At 42.5% G+C, this 24,976-nt stretch overlaps 2 protein-coding genes across 2 annotated transcripts; one reads left to right on the top strand and one right to left on the bottom strand.

The window, feature by feature from the left end:
* The first annotated feature begins 1,175 nt into the window (after window positions 1-1,175).
* Window positions 1,176-16,596, top strand: LOC120046475 (molybdenum cofactor sulfurase-like). Its single transcript, XM_038991745.1, has 15 exons — window positions 1,176-1,481; window positions 4,486-4,575; window positions 8,863-8,929; window positions 9,055-9,699; window positions 9,860-9,936; window positions 10,213-10,412; window positions 10,607-10,723; window positions 10,833-11,228; window positions 11,474-11,636; window positions 13,019-13,106; window positions 13,357-13,481; window positions 15,189-15,285; window positions 15,550-15,691; window positions 15,783-15,887; window positions 16,269-16,596. The coding sequence occupies exons 1-15, from the start codon at window positions 1,337-1,339 to the stop codon at window positions 16,359-16,361; spliced, it is 2,550 nt and encodes an 849-aa protein (XP_038847673.1). The 5' UTR covers window positions 1,176-1,336; the 3' UTR covers window positions 16,362-16,596.
* A 2,094-nt stretch (window positions 16,597-18,690) lies between these two features.
* On the bottom strand, window positions 18,691-21,421 carry LOC120045586 (serum amyloid P-component-like). The gene is made up of 4 exons (XM_038990487.1): window positions 21,266-21,421; window positions 20,382-20,439; window positions 19,662-19,764; window positions 18,691-19,416 (listed from the first exon to the last, which is right to left on the bottom strand). The coding sequence occupies exons 2-4, from the start codon at window positions 20,437-20,439 to the stop codon at window positions 18,897-18,899; spliced, it is 681 nt and encodes a 226-aa protein (XP_038846415.1). The 5' UTR covers window positions 21,266-21,421; the 3' UTR covers window positions 18,691-18,896.
* Between the last annotated feature and the right edge of the window lie 3,555 nt (window positions 21,422-24,976).

Here is a 24,976-nt window from a genome sequence, read left to right as displayed (position 1 = left end):
TGTCAACTCAGGGAAGCCGGATATTGTAAGTCTACTTCACAGAACTCAAGATAAGAGGGCAATTTATTTGTAAATCGTTAAAAGAACAGGGGATTAAAGTCTACGGTTGAATAAGACTACTGTAGTTTTCTTCTTTGCAATATTATTACCAAGGGAAACATAACGCATCTGAAAGCCTAAATCCTCTGTTAGCCCCATTGGTTGAGGGGCCTGTAATGTGACAAGAACTATTAGTATTAAACACTAACCTGCTGTTTTAGTATAAATATTAGTTCCTCTTCCTCGTCTCTCCAGAATGAGTAGTCCTCTAGTTTTACAGTCGTCGTTAAATGTTTGACCCCCTTTGTTGTCAGTTATTGCACAGAGAATCGACAGATGGCTATCTGTGCCCCTAGACTGGCTGGAGTGAGGTTGGCTTTGCTATTTGTCCGTCCCCTAGCTTAGCCCTAGATAAGCCCCTACAGAGGGCAAAATAACCTGCATCTCTCTATTTCAGTGGCACATGAGAGGTGTTGCTCTGTGGAGAGAACCACTAGCTGCTGAGGCCTGAGGGCAGGGCAAAGTGGCTCCTCTGCAGGACACTGTCCAGAGAGATCTATGGTTATAGTGTCTGCATGGGTTATGTTTAGAGAGACATCCATAATGTCTTCAATGGGATGCTTTACCCTTATTCTGCCCCTCCCCCACATCAAGCCCTTACAACCCATAATGACGCCATAGCGGATACAATACAGCCCTTCTGCCCATAGAGCTGCATTCAAATTGTGAAGGGAAAGGAATCAGCGAAGCACACGTGGCATATTTAATTACTGCTCACTGCATGGAAAGGAGACAATAATGGCCTCTGCAAATTCCTCATGTCACTTGCTTCCAGACCACTTTGGCCTCCATATATCAAAAATGATTATTATTGCATTTCTGCAATGTGTGTGTACATTACCACATTAATGTGTGTGTGTTCATGCACATTCTTGAATTACATTTCAATTCACTCCTTGAATTGACTGAATAGGAATTTGAATTGTTATGGTTATCACAAAATAAATCCTTAATAGCAACAGTATTTCATTTTCATTAGCCAGTATTATGTTTTCCTCACTTATTGTCCCGATTGACAGACTCGGTCCACTTTCAAATGTAAATGATGTTGTGCTCCATTTCCTGCATTCTCAGTAACAGATCTATAATTATCTCAGTCGTCTTGTCATGGGAATGCGAGGTAAATCGTTTCGATACAAATGACTACTACTAAAACAGACTGTCACTGTCTGTCAGAGATGCAGTGTGGATTTAGAACTTTGTCAACTCTGCCATTCGACATGTGCAAGACGCGAAAATGCCACTGCATGAGGCCATGGAGAAGGAATCGTTGAATTTTAATCAACTGTGCACGTTTGAGAGCTTCGAGGAAGTGTGGAATCATTACGGCTATAAGAATGTATTCCAAGACGTGATAGAACGGGAGTTCTCAAGGATTAAAGGTACAGTGGGCTACTTTTTGCGTGGGGTTTATGTTAACTTAAGCTGGTTCAATGCAAACCGGTGATGTAACATTGTAACATAGGTCTGCCTACTGTATATGTTATGCAGGACCAAATCTGCCATAGATAAATGCATATATTAATACATAAATAAATGCACACGAAAAGAAGAAACAAAATATATTCACGATTTAAATAATTAATCCCACTTTCTTTCATTTTATTCATTTATATTATTTATTTATTTATGTATTTCTTCCTCCAATATGATAATGCGTGGGTGTCAAGCAAACATATTTGTGGGTGGTATATAACACACCATTGGTTGATCAACGCCACGGTGTGTTAAGCGATTACATTTGCCTGGGCTGCGTTTAAGTATGACAGAACGTATTCAAAGTTTTGTTTCACATTAGCATCCCCCAAAAAATTATGTGTAGCTCATATAGCTATGTGTCAATATGATATGTCACTTTTTTGGGGGGACATTGGAGATGAAGTCTATTATATGCTGCTGTGTAAGCTCTAAACAGCTGTATTCTGTGGGTGTCACCGAGTAGGCTGATACCTCATTTCATGGAGCCAAGATCCATAGGTAAAGCTGTACATTGCAATATGAACGTTCAATACACAGTAGGTTGACTGTGAGCTAATGTGGCTCATTTCACAGTGGTGTCAAAGTCCTGCCATAAGAGCTACGACACTGATATGTGTGTTAACTCTTCACAGTTGTGAACATTTCATGGACCCAAGATCCATAGACAAGGCTGTACAATGCATACAGTATGCCCCCAATACAATTCTAAAGTCTAATACATCCACAGTGCAATTTCAAATTAACAAATTATTATATTTTGTTGAACTTATATAACAACATTCCAAACGTTTAATTATTATCCATTTCAAATGTGGCATGATCCCACTATTTGTATCTGTTTGGGTCAGTTTTAATTTTGAAGGCAATCCTCCAATTCTACTTTCGTGGCTAATCATTATTGTGGCTAGCTTCACATAGGTGGTGCAAAAGCAGTCTAGCAACGTGCTGTGGATGGGTATAATTTGTGGAACGTACCAACAGGAATCTAGTCCAAAAACTTCGTAAATAACAAGGTTGCCAACAAACAATGCATACAAAGTTGTATAGCGGCCGAATAAGATACCGAATAAGATATATAACAACATTCCAAACGTTTAATTATTATCCATTTCAAATGTGGCATGATCCCACTATTTGTATCTGTTTGGGTCAGTTTCCATTTTGAAGGCAATCCTCCAATTCTACTTTCGTGGCTAATCATTATTGTGGCTAGCTTCACATAGGTGGTGCAAAAGCAGTCTAGCAACGTGCTGTGGATGGGTATAATTTGTGGAACGTACCAACAGGAATCTAGTCCAAAAACTTCGTAAATAACAAGGTTGCCAACAAACAATGCATACAAAGTTGTATAGCGGCCGAATAAGATACCGGGTAGGGAGTGGGCTATTTCCTTAAGTTATCACTCACCACGTTTATTCAGAAAAATGTCTCTGGTAGCCTATGGACAAATATTAAGAATAAGCTATGTGGTGAATTGATGCCTATTCGGCAGCTAGTTATCTAGGCGAATTGATCATGCTACTTTGTATGCCTTATTTGTTGGCAACCTTGTACTTTACAAAGTTTTTGGAACAGATTCCTGTTGGAATGTTCCACAAATTATACCCACCCACGTGCTGTGACATTGATCAACCAATGGTGTGTTAGATACCACCCACAGAAGTTTGATTGAAACCTCCTCATTATGGTATTGGAGGAAGAAATACAAAAAATATATAAATTAATACAATTTATTAAAGTTTGAACAATTAGATAAATAATTGAATACGTACAGATATGTAGAGAATATTAATTTTAGTCAGTGTTTTTGTATTTCCTTGCTCATTTTTTAAATTATGTGTGGATTTATTAATTAATTTATCTAGTTATGTGTGCATGTATTTATTAATTAATTTAATTATAATTACAGTAGGTTTGGTCCTCCATAATATGTTGTTGTGTTCTTATGACAATACCTGTGCTTACCACTAGTAGTGCAAGTGTTGTTATTAGATGCACATAAGTGATTACCCTGCTGAAAAAACGAGAAGGGTGTGCTTGGGGCCTGCAATTCAGGGTGTTCCTGCATGTGGGTGTTCTTTTGGTCAATGTTTAAGCTACGACTCCGATACACAGGCCGGAGGCGGGGGCGACACCGGTAGTTATCTATCCAGGACACCGGGAGAAAGTGTTCTTTGCCCCCACCTGCCGAGCACTGCTTTCCCGGAGTTCTGTTAACGTTACACCGAGGGCAGGTTCTCGGAAAGGCTGGGGTCGAAAGACACTGTGTACTAGCTAGCTAGGACCCCAGTACACAGGCGGGAGGCGGGGTCGACACCCACCGGTAATTAGCTAGCTAGGACACCTGTAGACAGTGTCCTTCACCCTCACCTGCCAAACACTGCTTTCCCACAGTTCTGTGATGTAGCATAATATTAATGAATCACTCAATGTACATGCACAAACACAACAAACAAAAAAGATATTGAAACAAACAATTCTAAAAATGAAACCGCAATAGAGAATGCTGAGGAATATGATAATGATGGGTGTGGTCAGACCAGATTGACCAGCTAGACCATCATAGACCAGCTTGTTTACCAGCATCACCAGCATAAGCTGGTATGTGTCCAAAATACAGCAAAGGCTGGTCACCAGCAAAACCAGCAAGACCATGTTGGTATACCAGCATCACCAGCATAAACTGGTATGTGTCCAAAACACAGTGAAGGCTGGTCACCAGTGTCCAAAACACAGCAAAGGCTGGTCACCAGCTAAACGAGCTAGACCATGCTGTTCAGACCAGCTTGACCAGCATCATACCAGCACTGACCAGCTTGTTTTTTAGAACAGTTTTTTTCAGCAGGGTATATCCAGATAAAAACTCTTTGCCGAGAGTCTCTAATTTCAAAACCAACTTTTTGACAGGCATTACATACCTGGATCATGCTGGAACAACACTATATCCTGAGTCATTGGTGAGAGAATTCTATCAGGATATCTGCACGAATGTATATGGTGAGTATTTCCTCACATACCAAATATAATTAGCTACAACTGATATAATGTGCTGAATTGTTACGTGTGATAAGTCATTTGATTAAAGGGGAAATCTGGGATTGCTAAATACATTTTTGGACTATTTATGTAAATTATGCTCTTGTTTTTATTAACAAGTAATGTATTGGCCATTGCATGTCAAGGTGTATGCCAGGTCAGGGCAAGTCCTTTTAGGATCCCCATTCTCCTTATTCATGGAGAGCTACTTGTTGGGGTAACAAATTATATTCCACTAGTTTAGTTCCGAACAGAACCATAATTATTTTTCATTCCATTCCACTGCTCCGACCAGTTCTACTACATACCTTTCAGACCGTCAGTATGGTTGACAGTATGGGTTATATCCCTCACGTTCCACGCAGGTCGAGTTATAACAACAAAGTCACACCAGTGACCTGACAGCATGGGAGGACATGCCCCAGTGTTCATATAAAACGGCAGACCATGCGCTACCATGCACTGTCTCTTATTTATTCTCGCAAAGTCAGCGGAGCTGTAGTTGACTGCACAAGTTGACTGCTCCGCTGCTCAGATTGCATCTTCCCAGGTCCCGGTAAGTAAACTCTGTGTGAGTTGTGTGTATTGTCAGTCTGTCACCAACGGCCTGTGACCTGTGTGTCAGAGCGCGAAATTCGCCCTCCGATGCTGTGTGACAGCTCTCCCCTACCTATCCCTTTTATCAGAGGATATCGGGCTTTCTTGTGTTGTGCTGACTTAGCCCACCAGCTAGTTTGTATGTGTGTGTTGTCCACCGTACTCCGGTGCTAACCTTGTTAAGATATCCTCCATTGCTATGATTCCCTAGATAACCGCGTCTAGGAAGGTTGTTAGCCTAGCCAGCTATAAGACGTGAGATTCGCATTGCCTTCCCTAGGCATCCCTCTCCCCAAGTATTACTGACATGCTAGTCTACCAACTCCACTGTGTGTTGTCAGCTTGGCTTACCAAACGACGTGTTTCACATAAATAAGCTTACTTTTAAACATATCTCTCCTGCTCCAGCCCTGTGGTCATAGCTAGGCTCACCTAAAATTATTTTGCGGGGGCTGTACAACTCCCGCCAGATTATTGTAGCTCTACCTTTTACTGTATATTGTGGTAGCTGTTGTAATACAGTCCCCGGTTACTCTTATATTAGTTAATGATTTAAGTAATATAAAAGGTGAAAAAATAAAAGGTGAAAAAATAAAAGCCTCACTTGGAAGGTTGATTCCTTATCCTCTGAGATAGAGCAGAAAAAAACGATTTTGCATTCCTTCAAGCACCCTGAGTCGGGCCCTCTAGCACTCACTCCAGCATGGGGGACGCAACAGAGGACTCAGCTAGCCGTGATGATGACCTGCTCTCCACTCAGGCATCCAACCGGCACTTTAGTGTCCAGGATGATGACATGCCCAACATTGTGAAGGAAAGGGGCCAACCAGTGTTGTAGATGCATTCAGTCTCAATGCTAAAGATGGGTTAGAGGAGTCATTCCAAGGCTCTGATCAAACTGAGTCAAAAGAAAGCTTTGCCTCACTATGCGATGTCCTGCGTGCGGCCTTAGCTAGGCTAGAGCTTGATGACCTTCAAGCCACAGCCCCTGCAGCTAACCCATTCTTTAAGAAGGCCCCGGCAGCTACACTGTTCGGGGGGCCACCTTCACCCGCTTTTCTTACGGAGCTTCAGAGATGCTGGGCCAACCCGCGGGCTCTCGCCCACCACGGCAAGGATAGTAGGATGCTACCTGCCATGGGCGACACAAAACAATATGGGCTGGACAATATGCCTAAGGTGGATGAATTCATAGCAGACCTGGATCTCTGCAGCCTGAATGATGTATCTCTTCAAGCATTTGTAATCATGACTAGAGAGCTAGGCAGACTGATGTCCACCGTGGTTGTGACTCGTCGCTAGGTCTGGTTCGCCCAAGCCCCAATGTCCGATGACTCCAGGAGGATGCTGAGATAGCTCCCAGTGGTCCCCGTACTGCTTTTCAGCCCCATGGCTGAGCGTGCCATCAAATGTACAAAACAGCTGAGTCAGGCTACACCGCTGTGGAACGCACAGCCCAGAAACCAGGCATCACAGAGTCGGGGCAGAGGGAGGCCTGACGCACGTCAACCTTGCCGCTCTAACTCGGCCCAGTCCTACACATGCCCTTGGCCCTACCACTAGCCTAAAACAGGTGCTCGCCAGCCCAAGATGGCGATGCAGCCAACCCCCCCCCCCAGCCCCCAGGAGGCCGTTGCCGTGGTTAGCCCCCCCCCCCCCCAAACAGGTGTAGGGGCATAAACTGAATGGCGGGGGTCGGCCGTTGTCCAATTTACCCAGCAGCACCGGACTTACTTCCCACCAAAGCACAGAAACAGCTGGTCTGACTTCCTGTAGTGCGCCATGGCTTGCATATTGCATTTGAGGGAACGGACTGGACACAGGAGATTTGCTCACTCCTCCTCCACATTCTGGAAAGGAGGGGGGCAGTAGGCCGCCAGCTCGAGGGCTTGATTGATGTGAACGGGTGATAAAACCTTAGGCAAAAAGGCTGGATTGGGCCATAATGTCACACCTAGGTCATCTGCCTTCCTTTTTAAACCTCTGAAAACTATATATTTTTTACATATAGCTCTACATTAAATTACTTCACCTATCAGTGTTGATAGAGCAGCTTTCCATGGAGCAGGTAAGTGATTTAATCTGTACAGGAAGTCGTTAACAGCTAATTTTATTTTGTCTTAACAGCATGGTTTAATCATAATGAAATACAAACACACACACTATGATGCCAGACACAGTGTAGGGTGTGAGATGCAACATAAAGAGAGGATGGAGGAAGCTTGCCTTGAAGTGCTGGGCATCTTGTTATGACATACATTATCTGAATAAGGCCCACAGAATTATGCCTACAGAGGGGCCACCTCTATGGAGAACTTTGAATGTTTTTGAACTTCCGAGTTGGTTTAACGTTGGACCAGAGCAAACATTAACTAGCTAACTAACTAACAAGCTTGTTGTGTGTGCAGAGCAGAACTATAATTAAAAACACGTCTTAGCTTTTTGTAGTTAATAAATACAATGTGAAACGTGATAACTATAGGTTCCTTAACTTCCTTAATCCATTCTTTTAAACATCTCTCCCTAATTTCTGAATAATGCTTGTAACCTTGCTTCAGAGGGGAGGGGCAGGTACCCTACACACACACATGCACACCCTCTGGCAAAGATTTCCAGTTGGCAGATAGGCACTGGAATACGTTTGTGAGTGACAGAGTAAGGGGACTGGAAAAAATATGCTTGGAATGTAAAAATAATGTTATTAACTGGTTCCCATTCTTTTAAAAGAACTGTTCTGGAACAGAACAGTATAGATCACTTATGTTTCCGGTTCGGGTTCTGTTCCTCAAATAATTTCCTTTTCCGGTTTTGTTCCCTGTTACTAGGCTATAGCTCTGCCAAACTCAGATTTGTTTATAGGCGTTTTGCCTATAAGTAGCAAAGTAGCCAATTGCAAAGTACAAGTATTTTTGTCAACTGTTTTTCCTAATACAAACTGTTCACTTGACTTGACTGTATCCAGTCTTCATCACTGCCTGCCCCTTTTGTATCCAGTCTTCTTCATCACTGCCTGCCCTGCACTGTAAATAAATACCTCCTATTTTTGGACCTCCCTCAGAGCCTGGTTCCTCTCTAGGTTTCTTCCTAGGTTCCTAGCCACCATGCTTCTACATCTGCATTGCTTGCTGTTTGGGGTTTTAGGCTGGGTTTCTGTATAGCACTTTGTGACATCTGCCGATGTCTTTATAATTACATTTGACTGATTTGATTTGCACCTGAACTTCCGACTCAGAGACTGTTGCTGCTCCACACCAACTAAATAGGCTGCTGGGTCCTCTATCTTCAAGGCCCAGTTTAGTTCAAATTAAGTTTTCCTGTGTTTTGTATCATATTGTACAACAGCTGATGAAACTAACACTGTAAAAGTGTGAAAACATTTCATCAATGTTATCTCCTGATAGTTGCTGGTTGAAAATGCAATTTACACAGGACCTTTAAATCAGACTATGTGCATGGGTGGGTGTTTGGTTTGCCGGGTGACATCACCAGGCTTTAAATTGGTTAATAGACCAATAACAGAGAGTTCCAAACCTCTTTGCCAATAACAGCTAGTTTTAAGTTTTCCCCTCACTCATACCACTCCGACAGTCCTAGCAAAATTCTTGCTTGAGAAATAGTTTCAATATTTTCTTCTAATATTTTTGTTTTTAGGCAACCCTCACAGCCATAACCCCAGCAGCAGACTGACACATGACACAGTGGAGCATGTCAGATACAGGTAAGCCTCTCCTTTCACAGAAATAATTAATCACCATTATACCATCCTAATGAATGTGACTGTGACCACTAATTTATGCCCTTCTATTGAGGACATGTACTGAACAGAAATGTATTTTCTTGCAGGATATTGCAGCATTTTAACACCACTCCTGACGAATACTCAGTGATTTTCACCTCTGGCAGTACGGCAGCTCTCAAATTAGTCGCTGAGAGCTTTCCCTGGAGGCCTCCCACTGCTGCGGAGCCAGCCAGTCAGTTCTGCTATCTGACTGATAACCATACCTCGGTGGTTGGTATCAGAGGAGTTACTTCAGCACTGGGAGTAGTTTCTCTACCTGTCTCCCCCGAGGAGATAGAGGCCAGAGCCAAAGATGTGGCCCAGAGTGAAGGCAGCAGTTGCCAGACACCACACCTCTTCTGTTACCCAGCACAGAGCAATTTCTCTGGCAGAAAATACCCTCTGGGGTACGTGAGGGGCATCCAGGCGCGGCAACTGTACCCAGCGTGTGATAGCGAGGGCCGGTGGTTCGTCCTGCTGGATGCTGCCTCTTTTGCCAGCTGCTCTCCATTGGATCTACAGGAGCACCCAGCTGACTTTGTTCCCTTCTCCTTCTATAAGATGTTTGGCTTCCCCACAGGTTTAGGGGCTCTTCTGGTCCGGAATGATACAGCCGCCCTCCTAAGAAAGACGTATTTTGGTGGGGGGACAGCAGCGGCCTACCTAACAGGGGATAACTATTATGTGCCAGCGCCAAATATGGCTAGCCGGTAAACTATTGCATGAGCTTTGAAATGTAATTCTACACGTGTAAATGAACAAATATGATTTTTGAAGTTATTTATGTAGTTGAGTGAGCAAGGCGTAGAGAGAAAATATTTTGTGATTCTTTTTTTGTGATGCATCTTGTGGTTTTGTTCTCGATTTAAGGTTTGAAGATGGCACCATCTCTTTCCTAGACATCATTGCTCTAAATCATAGTTTTGATTCTCTCCACACGCTCACAGGTATGTACATGTGAATAATGTAAAAGACATGGATGAAACAAAAAGTGATGCATCAATATAATGCATCAATATCATCTGTCATTACAATAAGTATCAAAGTAAGAACTCTGAATTTTAAATCATTTTCAAATGGTTGAGTGGTTGTTCATTGCATCAATTTGACAGAAATCTTTAACACCAGTAAGGAGGGGAGCAATATTCTACAGAGATTGAAATGAGTCAGTGAAACCCTTCTACTATTGTATTGCAGCTCAGTATAATTTTTTTCTCCTTCAGGAGGCATGGACAAGATCCAGCTGCATACATTTGGTTTAACACGCTATACCTACATGTTGCTGTCTAGTCTTTGCCATGGCAACGGACAACCAGTTGCTCAGATATACTCCCACAGTGAGTTTGAGAACCCGAGCACACAGGGAGCCATCCTCAACTTCAACTTGATGGACTGTCATGGACAAATGATTGGATACTCTCAGGTCCACTCCAATTAGCTTATTTTATTTACTGCACCCTAGAGTTTTTTGCATTTATTGATTTCACACATCCACACAGAAGTCAATTCAGAATTAACAACGCCTAAGTGTGTTATGAATGCCATAATTTTTTTTGTCTTACATTTCTGCTGATTGATTTAAATGTCTAGCCATTTTCCATTTTCTCGTCTCCTTAGGTGGACAAGCTTGCTAGCCTTTTTAATATCCATGTGCGGACAGGTTGCTTCTGCAACACAGGTGCCTGTCAGCTCTTCCTTGGCATCACCAATCAAGTGGCGAAGAGCAACCTCCAGGTGAGTAATGAATTGTAAGTGTCATTGCACATGTGTTTGTGCAAAAGACGATAAAGATTATTCTTCATCTTAACATACTGTTGCCATGTCCTCTTCTGTGTTCTTCGAGGCGGGTCATGTCTGTGGAGACAACATAGACCTGGTAGACGGCCGTCCAACGGGATCTGTGCGTGTATCTTTCGGCTACATGTCAACCTTCCAGGACTGCCAAAACTTCCTGAACTTCGTTGCGGACTGCTTTGTGGAGAAACCAGTAAAAGTGGACCAAGATAAACTAGACAGACTGAAGTCGAACACCTCTTCTAAAGGTTCCGGTCAATGTCTGCTCACCATGCTTACCAATGGTAAACCTGACCACATAGATGAGAGAGTGCAGGCCTCTACAGATCCAGTTGTGAACCAACGTGGAGGGAAGGCCATCACCAAAGATGCAAAGAGCCATGAGAAGGCCCAGACTCTGACTAACATTTACATATATCCCATCAAATCCTGTGCAGCGTTTGAGGTTTGAGCACATTTCACTTTTAATATTGTTTGGCTGTCATTAAATCTACAATGCAAATGATTATAGTTCACCAAATACTTTTATCAAATCATAATATGGGTATCAAAAGCCTATTGTTGGATATTAGTTGTAAGAAGTACTATTTAGTCAACTGAACACAATTACAATATGTGTGTTTGCCTGGCAGTACTATCAATGGATTTCTCACTTCTTCTGTGTTTTGATTGTGATATGGGTTTATGCAGGTGACTGACTGGCCAGTGGGTGCTCTGGGTCTGCTCCATGACCGGGGCTGGATGGTGGTGAATGGTAATAGAGTGTGTCTGAACCAAAAGAGAGAACCACGCTTATGCCTCATTCATCCACAGATCTACCTGCCCACAAACACACTGCTCCTGCAGGCCTCAGGTCAGACATCTATATAGTCAGTTCCAAAGGTTGTGGCACCCTAGATAAAGATGTGCAAAAAGACTATAAAATAAATTCTTAAAATCTGAGCTATATTATATCAATAATGTATGCACTCACTACTTTAAGCCGCTCTGGGTAAGAGTGTTTGCTAAAATGTAAATGTATGCAAATGTTTTTTTATCATTATTTTATACTAATACAATTGCCCAGAGAAAGACATTTTGTTTAACAAGTAATAATGTTTTAGGCACCCCTGTTTTCAATACCTTCCCATACCTCACCTTGCGCTGAGCCTTTTTTTGCACTGAGCCTTTTTTTAAAAATGTGATTGGAGAACACATTGGGAGGGATCTTAGACCATTTGTCCATACAGAATCTTTCCAGATCCTTGGTATCCTTCGTCTGCGCTTATGGACTGCCTTCTCCAATTCAAACCACAGGTTTTCAATGGGTCTGAAGTCCGTAGACTGAGATGGCCATTGCAAAATGTTGATTTTGTGTTCAATTAACCATTTATTATTTTGTTTTGATGTGTGCTTGGGGTTATTGTCTTGCTGAAAGATCCACTGGTGACCAAGTTTCAACCTCCTGGCAAGGGCAAGCAGATTTTTGGCTAAACTGTCCTGGTACTGGATAAAGTTCATGATGCCGTTGACCTTAACAATGGCCCCTGGACCCGGTGGAAGCAAAATAGCACCATAACATCAAAGATCTCCCTTTGCCTCCAGAACAGCCTGAATGTTTCATGGCATGGAAACGTTGTTCAATTGATATTGAGGCACCTAACGTGTGCCAGAAAAACATTCCCCACACCATTACAGCACATTTGTACTGCGCCATTATTTGCCTGTTTGTGGCCTACCTCTTAGCTTGCACAATTCTTGCCATTCTCCTTCGATCAACGAGCTGTTTTCGCCCACAAGACCGCAGCTGACTGGAAGTTTTTTGTTTGTCGCACCATTCTCGGTAAACCCTAGATAGACACTGTCGTGCATGAGAAGTAGAGGATGCCGGCCATTTCTGAAATACTGGAACCGGCACACCTGGACCGACAATCATACCATGCTCAATGTCACTTAGGTCATTCGTTTAGCCTATTCTAATGTTCAAGCGAACAGTAACTGAATGCCTCTATGCCTGTCTGCCTGCTTTATATAGCAGGCCACGTGACTCACTGTCTCTAGGAGCGAACCATTTTCACATATATATATATATATATATATATATATATATATATATATATATATATATATATATACATACATTTATAAAATGTTTTATTGTGACACGTCAGGAATTTTTATTCAGCAGCACCCCGCAAATACATTTCAGTAACACATTTTCAGAACTGTTCTAAAAGAGTTCCTCTTCTCTCTCAGGAATGAACACTATTTGTGTCCCTTTGGAAAACCACAATGAGCCACACCAGAGTCATAGGGTGTGTCAAAACATGGTGTGTGGTGACAGGTGAGTTGGCTTTTTTATTAAACTACTAGCTATATCTTTGTAGAGTAGGCTTGAAAGACATGTATCATCAGAATGACATGTTTAATTTTGACGCATTTTCCCACAATCATTGGTCTGCCACTGAGTACTTTTTCAATACCTTTTAGTCACCTTCAGATGTTATAACAGATCATTTAAAATAAGGATATTTGACCATCCCCTTGATTCAGAAATGTTGTAATGGTTGTTATTGTATTCTCTCCATCCCAAGGGTGGAGACAGTGGACTGTGGCGATGAAGCTGCATCATGGCTCTCAGAGTTCCTTGGACAGCCTTGTCGTTTGATAAGGCAAAGTCCTGATTTCAGTCGCGACATGAAAAAGGGCCATGAAAAAGGTGAAAGGGAAATGTCCTTGGTAAACTTAATTTCAGATGCAATACTAGAGTATCATTTTACATTTTAGTCATTTAGCAGACGCTCTTATCCAAAGCGAGTTAGTTAGTGCATTCATCTTAAGATAACTACTGTGACATGTGGTTGTCCCATCTAGCTATCAGCAAAGTCAGTTCGAGGTGAGGAGGGGATTATTTAAGATACTCTTTGAAGAGGTAGGGTTTCAGGTGCTTTCGGAAGATGGGCAGGGACTCTGCTGTCCTAGCTTCAGGGGGAAGCTGGTTCCACCATTGGAGTGCCAGGACAGAGAAGAGCTTGGACTGGGCTGAGTGGGAGCTGCCCTCCCGTAGGGGTGGGAGGGCCAAGAGACCAGAGGTGGCAGAACGGAGTGCTTGGGTTGGGGTGTAGGATTTGAGCATAGCCTGAAGGTAGGGAGGGGCAGTTCCTCTTGATGCTCTGTAGGCAAGCACCATGGTCTTGTTGTGTATGCAAGCTTCAACTGGAAGCCAGTGGAGTGTGCGCAGCAGCGGGGTGACTTGGGAGAACTTGAAGGTTGATAACCAGGCAGGCTGCAGTGTTCTGGATAAGTTGCAGAGGTTTGATGGCACAAGCATGGAGCCCAGCCAACAGCGAGTTCCAGTAGTCCAGACGGCAGATGACAAGTGCCTGGATTAGGACCTGCGCCGCTTCCTGTGTGAGGTATGGTTGTACTCTACGGATGTTGTAGAGGATGAACCTGCAAGAGCGAGTCACTGCTTTGATGTTTGCAGAGAACGACAGGGTGTTGACCAGGGTCACGCCAAGGTTATTTGCACTCTGGAAGGGCAACACTGTGGAGTTCTCAAACGTGACGGAGAGGTCTTTGAGAAGGCAGGCCTTCCCCGGGAGGAAGAGCAGCTTCGTCTTGTCGATGTTGAGAGAGGGAGAAGGATTTAGCAGAATGGAGAGATGATAGGATAATAGAGGAGAGAGTAGTGGGAGAGATACTGACGATTGTGATGGCGTATGACCATCTGGGTAGGGCCACGCACTTGGGAGCCAGGCCCACCTACTGGGGACCCAGGCCCAGCCAATCAGAATGAGTTTTTTACCCACAAAAGGGCTTTATTACATACAGAAATACCCCCCCCCCCCCCCCAGACGATCCCACAGCTGAAGAAACCAGATGTGGAGGTCCAGGCTGGCATTACACTTGGTCTGTGGTTGTGAGGCTGGTTGGGAGTCCTGCCAAATTCTCTAAAACGAAGTTGGAGGCGGCTTATGGTAGAGAAATGAACATTCAATTCTCTGGCAACAGCTCTGGTGGAAATTCCTGCTGTCCTGTCAGCATGCCAATTGCATGCTCCCTCAACTTGAGACATCTGTGGCATTGTGTTATGTGACAAAACTGCACATTTTAGAGTGGCCTTTTATTGTCCCCAGCACAAGGTGCACCTGTGTAATGATCATGCTGTTTAATACGTTTATTGATATGCTACACCTGTCAGGTGGATGGATTATCTTGGAAAATGCTCACTAACAGGGATGCAAACAAATTTGTGCACAGAATGAGAGAAATACACTTTTTGTGAGTATTGAACTTTTCTGGGATTTTTTTCCTTCTGCTCATGAAACATAGGACCAACACTGTTGCGTCTATATTTTTGTTCAGTATATTTTGTATCCATGAATGTTGGAATTTTCTTTGCCCTCATAATGACTTGCCCCAGAGGTCTCATCCACTGCCCTCTCATTGGTGAATGAAGCCCAGTACCTAGTAGTCAACCGTGCCAGTGTCGATTTGCTTCAGAGACATATCACAAGCAGGTATAGTATAACATGTTATTATTGCCTGAGGGCCTCACTCATTCTTGGTGGAGGACATCTGAAATTTGTGACATACTAAATTCTGAATTATAAAATGGGTTGTTTGAATCCTGGATGCTGATTGGTTGATAGCAGGAAGTTTTTCACAACAATCCCCAGGTAATGTCTGTTAACAGTTACATTTGAATGATCAATACATTTTTTATTAATGTGAGCCATCCTTTTTTCTTGTTCCTTGTGGTTCATCTAACCACTGTGGGACAGACAGGAATCCTCTGATGACCATCAGCCTCTTGACACCCAGAAGCTTATTAGTCGATTTCGGGCCAATTTAGTCATCTCTGGAAAGGAGCCATTTGAGGAAGATGATTGGTCACACTTGATTATTGGAAATACCCATTTCCAGGTGAGGATGCAGATCATAAACGGTGACACTTATTTCTGAAATGGTAATGAAAATCTATAACTGCATCATCTCTTTGTGATGTGACGTGAAGGTGGCAGGTCGGTGTGGCAGATGCCAGATGATCGGGGTTGATCAGAGCACAGGAGCCAAGACCAAGGAGCCTCTTCTGTCTCTCTCTGCCTATCGCAAGGGGAAGGTCAGTGTAAAACAACTGCTGCAGTGTGCTCGTGTGTATGTGTGTGTGACAGAGAGAGAGATTGAGAGAGAGAGCGGGGAAGTTTGTCTTTAATTTCAGTGTGTGACAATATGTTCCAGGGTGTGTAGCGTTTTTTTTCAGAAAGTCCCTATCCCATGACACACCATCTGACTTACTACTGGGTGGACTCTATTTGCAACGGTCTGTGTTATTGACCTTAGATCAGAGGTAGCCAGAGTACATAGAAAAGAAGAAAAATAACAAAGAAAGCAAACAGCAAAGTACACAGTGTCCTTTATCCCCAAATTACCCCTTTTGGATACAATGGCCATTTTGCCCATTCAGTAAGTATGCTGTAAATGTGTTCTGATTGTTTTTTAGGTCACATTTGGTGTGTACCTGGTCCACCAATCACCGGAAGACTCTAATTCTACCCTATCTGTTGGCTCTTCTGTAAAGTCTGAAATGTCATGATAAGGTTACCAATTCCAGATGTGTTTTCGTTTGTCTGGACTGCGAAAAAGTTTAAGCAAACTTTGCATGGATACAATTTCAATATATTTGAAGTGTTTGCATAAGTGTTTGCATATTGCTAGACAACCCAGGTAATAACAGAGCTCATACAGACTGAAGTGTAAATCAATTACTGTACCTTTTTTTAGTTTACATGATTTTAATGTTTTGTAAATAAACAAAACTGTATTTTGGGTGTTTATCTTTGAATAACTGATTTGGTTAACTTCGTCCTTAAACATATGGATTAAGTATGTTTGCTTACCCAAATAAAAACCGGATTTGTCTGTGTTTTATATACACTGCTCAAAAAAATAAAGGGAACACTTAAACAACACAATGTAACTCCAAGTCAATCACACTTCTGTGAAATCAAACTGTCCACTTAGGAAGCAACACTGATTGACAATAAATTTCACATGCTGTTGTGCAAATGGAATAGACAAAAGGTGGAAATTATAGGCAATTAGCAAGGCACCCCCAAAAAAGGAGTGATTCTGCAGGTGGTGACCACAGACAACTTCTCAGTTCCTATGCTTCCTGGCTGATGTTTTGGTCACTTTTGAATGCTGGCGGTGCTCTCACTCTAGTGGTAGCATGAGACGGAGTCTACAACCCACACAAGTGGCTCAGGTAGTGCAGTTCATCCAGGATGGCACATCAATGCGAGCTGTGGCAAAAAGGTTTGCTGTGTCTGTCAGCGTAGTGTCCAGAGCATGGAGGCGCTACCAGGAGACAGGCCAGTACATCAGGAGACGTGGAGGAGGCCGTAGGAGGGCAACAACCCAGCAGCAGGACCGCTACCTCCGCCTTTGTGCAAGGAGGTGCACTGCAAAATGACCTCCAGCAGGCCACAAATGTGCATGTGTCTGCTCAAACGGTCAGAAACAGACTCCATGAGGGTGGTATGAGGGCCCGACGTCCACAGGTGGGGGTTGTGCTTACAGCCCAGCACCGTGCAGGACGTTTGGCATTTGCCAGAAAACACCAAGATTGGCAAATTCGCCACTGGCGCCCTGTGCTCTTCACAGATGAAAGCAGGTTCACACTGAGCACATGAGCACGTGACAGACGTGACAGAGTCTGGAGACGCCGTGGAGAACGTTCTGCTGCCTGCAACATCCTCCAGCATGACCGGTTTGGCGGTGGGTCAGTCATGGTGTGGGGTGGCATTTCTTTGTGGGGCCGCACAGCCCTCCATGTGCTCGCCAGAGGTAGCCTGACTGCCATTAGGTACCGAGATGAGATCCTCAGACCCCTTGTGAGACCATATGCTGACACATGCACATTTGTGGCCTGCTGGAGGTCATTTTGCAGGGCTCTGGCAGTGCACCTCCTTGCACAAAGGCGGAGGTAGCGGTGCTGCTGCTGGGTTGTTGCCCTCCTACGGCCTCCTCCACGTCTCCTGATGTACTGGCCTGTCTCCTGGTAGCGCCTCCATGCTCTGGACACTACGCTGACAGACACAGCAAACCTTTTTGCCACAGCTCGCATTGATGTGCCATCCTGGATGAACTGCACTACCTGAGCCACTTGTGTGGGTTGTAGACTCCGTCTCATGCTACCACTAGAGTGAGAGCACCGCCAGCATTCAAAAGTGACCAAAACATCAGCCAGGAAGCATAGGAACTGAGAAGTGGTCTGTGGTCACCACCTGCAGAATCACTCCTTTTTTGGGGGTGTCTTGCTAATTGCCTATCATTTCCACCTTTTGTCTATTCCATTTGCACAACAGCATGTGAAATTTATTGTCAATCAGTGTTGCTTCCTAAGTGGACAGTTGGATTTCATAGAAGTGTGATTGACTTGGAGTTACATTGTGTTGTTTAAGTGTTCCCTTTATTTTTTTGAGCAGTGTATATTTCCACACTATGAAGTTGGAATAATACTGTGGAACAGTGAGAATGATGATAATGCCCTTTTAGTGTAAGAGCTGTTTGAACCGACTGCCTGAAGTTTCAGGCTATTTTGGTGGGATGGAGTTTTGGCCTTCCATGGTGACATCACCATGCAGTAAATTAGTTAATAGACCAATAATAAAGTTCTAAACCTCTCTGCCAATAAAAGCTCATTTTCAGTTCCCCCCCCCCCCCCCCCCCCCCCCCCCCCCCCCCTCAGACCACACCCAGACAGTCCTAGCAAAATTCTTGCTGTGAGAAATTGCCCTTTAAAAACGTCTGAATTCGACCTTTAACCCGGGTGCCAACTTAAAAAATGTATCATACCGTTCCCAACCATGTTGCCATCCCCTCTGTCCCCAGACTGGGCTTGCAATGAGCCTGCACTGAAATACAATTTACTATAAAAAAGTGTCATTTTATTAGATTCATTGGAGGATATTATTTTAGGAAAGAATATAATGTGTTTCTTGATTTGATTAGAAAAACACTTTTTATGATGATTTGCAGAATAGTTGTGAATAGACACACATGCATATTCAGATGTTTGATTATAGTCAACATTTCTCAACGGCGCTGAATGATTGGTTGACACTGCTCATTCTTGGCAAGGTGTTTGCTTGTTTTCTAGAACCACATGCCCATCAATCGTGTACTCAAGGGACCTCCAGTTAAGGACATTCCCAGGGGTGAAATTTAAGTCGCTTGTGAAGCGCTGGATCTCACAAGGTGACAGAACATAATTCCACATGTGCACATCAGTGAGTTGACCAATAAACGCTTGTCCTTTATCAAAATTTCCACCATAAGAATCCTGCTCCTGACCTAGGATTATGATGGGTTTTCCATCCAGCACACTCCCAGCAGTGTATCCCATCTTCCTTGCACTTGGCTTCCCATTGATCCAAACCTGACTGAGTCCGGTGACTGAGTCCCAGCTGCCACACAGAGACATCCACATGTTCTGCTCATCTGGTAGCCCTGTGAATGCACTTCCCTCATATCTAACATGTAGCTCCATGTCACCATTGGACTCTTTGAACAACAGAAAGTCATTGGTGCTTGTTGGAGTTGCCATGGAAAAGATGGAAAACGCCCTCTTGACATCTGTGAAATACCTTTAATAAATTCATAATACACACATTAGCTAAGCCTTGGAAATACATTTTGTGGCTGAAATGAACTAAATGCAAAAAATAAAAAATATTACCCACTTATTTACTAAGAATAACCACTGAAAAATAAATATATCACAGGTGTTTGACTGCTGCTCACACCATAGTATTGTTGCCCATATGCATTGCACAGCTTTCTAATGCTAGATACAGACACATATTGAAGTATTGAATACTACATTGATTACCTGAGACATACTGTCACAGAAGTATAGTTTTCTCCCGTTGGCATTAGCCCCACATGATCAGAGTCGGACTCCTTTGGAAATGTGAACATTTTACCTGAGAGGTCTGATGAGACAGAGAGAGGACATTGTAAATACTGGTAGCCTCTGTATGATGAACAAATTATATATCTTTTTTTATTGAATCTTTATTTAACTAGGCAAGTCAGTTAAGAACTAATTCTTATTTACAATGACGGCCTACCCCGGCCAAACCCGGACGATGCTGGGCCAATTGTGCGCCACCCTATGGGACTCCCAATCACAGCCGGATGTGATACAGCCTGGATTCAAACCAGGGACTGTAGTGACACCTCTTGCACTGAGATGCGGTGCCTTAGACCGCTGCGCCACTCGGGAGCCCACATGCTCTGATGTAAATTTCTCTTGTAGGCCATTTAGATCTGAATAATTATCATATTCGACATGTGGAGACAGTATAGTCAGGCACCAAGACTTTTTGAGAGAGTAAATTTAATCATTAATAATTGCATGAATGACTGTTTATTCTGTTCTAACCTAAAAAATAGACTGATTGCTGTTTTGTCAAGATCTTTAGGCTACCTTGGTACTCTCTGTCTTGGAAAAACGATACATGAGAAATAAAATACAGAGACAATATATTAATTGTAGCGTGACAAACTTTAGGCTCTGGATTTAGGAATAAACGGTCAGATTTCTCACCTTGAGGCACAGCCCAGCACATTGTAAACAGAGCATGCACAAGAAAGAGTCTCTCCATCTATAGAAAGAAAATGTAATCCAATCGAAACACATCATTTTTTTTTTTTATAGAAAATTGCATTACATTTACACAAATACACTGAGTACACCAAACATTAGGAACACCTTTTGAATATTGAGTTGCTGGCCCATGTTGACTCCAATGCTTCCCACAGTTGTGTCAAGTTGGTTGGATGTCTTTTGTGTGGTGGACCATTCTTGATACACGGGAAAACTGTTGAGCAGTTCTTGACACAAACCGGTTTCCGACACCTACTTCCATACCCTGTTCAAAGGCACTTAAATATTTTGTCTTGCTCATTCACCCTCTGAATGGTACACAAGCACAATCCATGTCTCAATTGTCTCAAAGCTGAAAAATCCTTCTTTAACCTGTCTGCCCCCCCCCCCCCCCCCCCCCTTCATCTACACTGATTGAAATGGATTTAACAAGTGACATCAATAAGGGATCAAAGCTTTCACCTGGATTCACCTGGTCAGTCTTTGTCATGGAGAGAGCAGGTGTTCTTAATGTTTTGTATACTCAGTGTATGCACACATATACATTACCAGTCAAAAGTTAGGACAGACCTATTCATTCAAGAGTTTCTTTATTTGTAGTATTTTCTATATTGTAGAATAACAGTGAAGACATCAACACTATGAAATAACATATGGAATCATGTAGTAACCAAAAAATGTTTAAACCAATTAAAACCCTGTAGTGAGTAGGTGTGTCCAAACTTTTGACTGGTACTACACATTACACATTTTAGTGGTTAGAATAATAATATGTTAATGTTATAATAATGTTATCATCTTAATGTTATGATAATGTTGCCTACCTTGCCGGTTTTGTAAAAAAACTGATTTATCTTAGGGGATTCGTTCTCCTGTTGTTTAAATACTCATCTTCAGTCTTTGTGAAATAGGGTAGTTATGCAAGCGAGTCACCTATAATGTAAAAGGCCCCTCGCTGCCAGGAATTACATTTTGCAAGTTATGCACTTTCACACAAAAAAAGGGTGATTTGAGTAAAAATCATGGTCAATATATTGTTTTCTGACCATTAGTCATGCGACAGTAGGGGTTGTGAAAGTGTCAACACAGCATTCTAATGTATCTGCAATTGTATGGTGGTATTTTTCTGACTTTCTGTTCCTCTTTTCAATCAGCTGACTATTTTTCTATCAAGTTCAACGAGTCAATTTCCTTTGACTTTAAGGTCAAAACCTGATGGATCAGGTTTTTGGCCAAAGAATAAAATAGAGAAGAGGAAAGTATTTATATCTTAGTGGATTCTATTATATTCTATATAAACACATACAAAACAACACATTAGCTAGGTTTCCATCCAATTGGCGACAGATTTTCATGCGAATATTCTAAAATCTATCAAACAATGGCTTGTTGCTGATAAAATGCTGTGCACCCTTACAAAAATGTACCATGGCAGTACAATGAAAGAAATACCATGGTACTATCATGTTTTTCTGGACACTACCATGGTAGGAAAATACTATGGTATTGCAACAGTACCATGACTTGGCTACTCTTATACAATTCTAAAAAGGTATAAATTGTCATTTTATCTCATAGATACATTTCCATCATGTAATTCTCAACATATCCCTAAAAACAACAAGTTACAATGTTTCTCTTTGGGTGTGTTCCTAAATTCAATCTGTAGAGCAAGAGTGCGCTCTGTGCGTTAGTAAATTCAGAGAGTTATCAGATTGTCCGTTCCTACATTTTTTGCTGACGTTTACTGACACTGGCCATATTCAAGGGGTGTTGAGTGTTGGTAAATTAATCAGTTATCCTGAGGGAATTTACGAACGCACCCTTACTAGGCAGGTTAGCTCAAGAGTGAGAGTGCTTGAAGCAACCACTAGAGCGAGCGGCTCCCTCTGCAGGCCTGAATCAAGGGCAACACCCTTGACTTTAAATACTGTAAATGATTACACAATGCCAAACATTTGACTACCATATACACTACATGACCAAAAGTATGTGGACGGACACCTGGTCGTCGAACATGTCATTCCAAAATCATGGGCATTAATGTGGAGTTGGTCCCCCTTTTTCTTCTATAACAGCCTTCACTCTTCTGGGAAGGCTTCCCGCTAGATGGTGGAACATTGCTGAAGGGGACTTGCTTCCATTCAGCCTCAAGAACATTAGTGAGGTCGGGCGCTGATGTTGGGCGATTAGGCCTAGTTCGCAGTCTGCGTTTCAATCCATTCCAAAGTTGTTAGATGGGGTTGAGGTCAGGGCTGTGTGCAGGCCAGTCAAGTTCTTCCACACCGATCTCGACAAACCATTTCTATATGGACCTCGCTTTGTGCATCCGTCTTACTGCTAGATGGTGAAGCGTGATATATCACTCCAGAGAACACGTTTCCACTGCTCCGGAGTCCAATGGCGGCAAGCTTCACACCACTCCAGCCGAAGCTTGGCATTGCGCATGGTGATCTCAGACTAGTGTGCAGCTGCTCGGCCATGGAAACCCAAATCTTGTGCTGACTTTGCTTCCAGAGGCAGTTTGGAACTCTGCAGTGAGTGTTGCAACCGAGGACAGACCATTTTTACACGCTTCAGCACTCGGCGGTCCCGTTCTGTGAGCTTGTGTGGCTTACCACTTCAGGGCTGAGCCGTTGTTACTCATAGACGTTTCCACTTCACAATAACAGCAGTTACAGTTGAACGGGGCAGCCCTAGCAGGGAAGAAATTTGACGAACTGACTTGTTGGAAAGGTGGCATCCTATGACGGTGCCACGTTGAAGGTCACTGAACTCTTCAGTAAGACCATTCTACTGCCAATGTTTTCTGTGGAGATTGCATGGCTGTGTGCTCGATTTTATACACCTGTCAGCAACGGGTGTGGCTGAAATAGCCGAATCCACTAATTTGAAGGGGTGTCCACCTACTTTTGGTGAATTAGTGAATTTTACAATCTCCCACATTTTAGGATGGCAAGACCGGGAACCCAAACATGAGCAAAAAATGGTACAATTAATACAGAAAGTATTACCCCTTTTTCCCATCAACTATTTCCCTTTTTCTTTGATTTTACAGACAAACTAGGACCAACAATAGTAGCCTGACTTTATCAGAAATTTGCCCACACTGTAACGGCTTTCGTCCTCTTCGTCTGAGGAGGAGTAGGAAATATCGGACCAATATGCAGTGTGGTACGTATCCATAATATCGTTTAATGAGAATGAATACAAAATACAAAAAGAACAAGATAATCAAAAGAAAACCGACACAGTCCCGAATGGTGCAAACACTGAAACGGAAAACAACTACCCACAACCCCTAGTGGGAAAACAGGCTACCTAAGTATGATTCTCAATCAGAGACAACGATCAACACCTGCCTCTGATTGAGAACCATACTAGGCCAAACACAGAAATATAACACACAGAACAAAACATAGAAAAACAACATAGAATGCCCACCCCAACTCACGCCCTGACCAAACTAAAATATAGACATAAAAAAGGATATAAAATAAAGACATTCAATAAAGGTCAGAACGTGACACATACTGGTATATAAATTCATCAATATAAAACCAACCAACCTCTTTTGACCTTGTGGGGTTAATTTATTGAATACATGATACTGCAATTGTGCTATGGAAACGCACAATTAATAAAGATGGTACTATATGATAACTTTTTGCAACATTTATCATAATTCTGCGTTACTATGGTAGAATGTATAATGCAGGTTAAAAACCATGGTATTTCCATGATCCACATCTATCTATACCATGATCATTCAGGAAGTACAGTGCATTTGGAAAGTATTCAGACCTCTTCACTTTTTCCATATTTTGTTACGTTACAGCCTTATTCTAAAATGGATAATAAGGTATTTATGTTCTTTATTTTTAATACATTTTCAAACATTTCTAAAAACCTATTTTCACTTTGTCATTATGGGGTATTGTGTGTAGATTGGGAAAACATTTATTTAATCAATTTTAGAGTAAGGCTGTAACATAACAAAATGTGGAAAAAGTGAAGTGGTCTGAATACTTTCCGAATGCACTGTAAGTGAAGTACCATATAAGTAGCATTGTATGAATGAAAATACCATAGTAGTATGTGGTACATTTTTGTAAGGGCGTGATGACGTAGTGCACATACAATACATTTTGAGGTTAAGTTGCCATGTACCTGAATAGACAACACAACTTAAATTAGTTTCCATCGCATTTTAAACTCTAGCCAACAGAGCGCATATAGGCTACATCTGCGCACTGTTGGATAGAGTGCATGTACAGCATACAAAATGATATTATTATGGACTAAAGAGTGAGATTACTTTTAATTCTTCAATTAGCAGCCAAGCAGGGATGATCATGTCACCAGAAAAATGTTGTTTTAAGAAAAACTGGGAAATCTCCGACTTCCAACTTCAGTGCGTGCAAGACAACTGGGAACTTGCAAAAAAACTAGTTCCGACTGGGAAAAATCTTTTTGAAAGTTCACCCAACTCGGACTTCCAAGTCGGAAACTCTGGCATCTTTCTAGAGCTCTGA

This window comes from Salvelinus namaycush, chromosome 4, assembly GCF_016432855.1.
Source record: "Salvelinus namaycush isolate Seneca chromosome 4, SaNama_1.0, whole genome shotgun sequence".
Taxonomy (NCBI): domain Eukaryota; kingdom Metazoa; phylum Chordata; class Actinopteri; order Salmoniformes; family Salmonidae; genus Salvelinus; species Salvelinus namaycush.
Note: the sequence above shows the minus strand (reverse complement) of the source record. Positions and strands in the feature narration are given on the sequence as shown.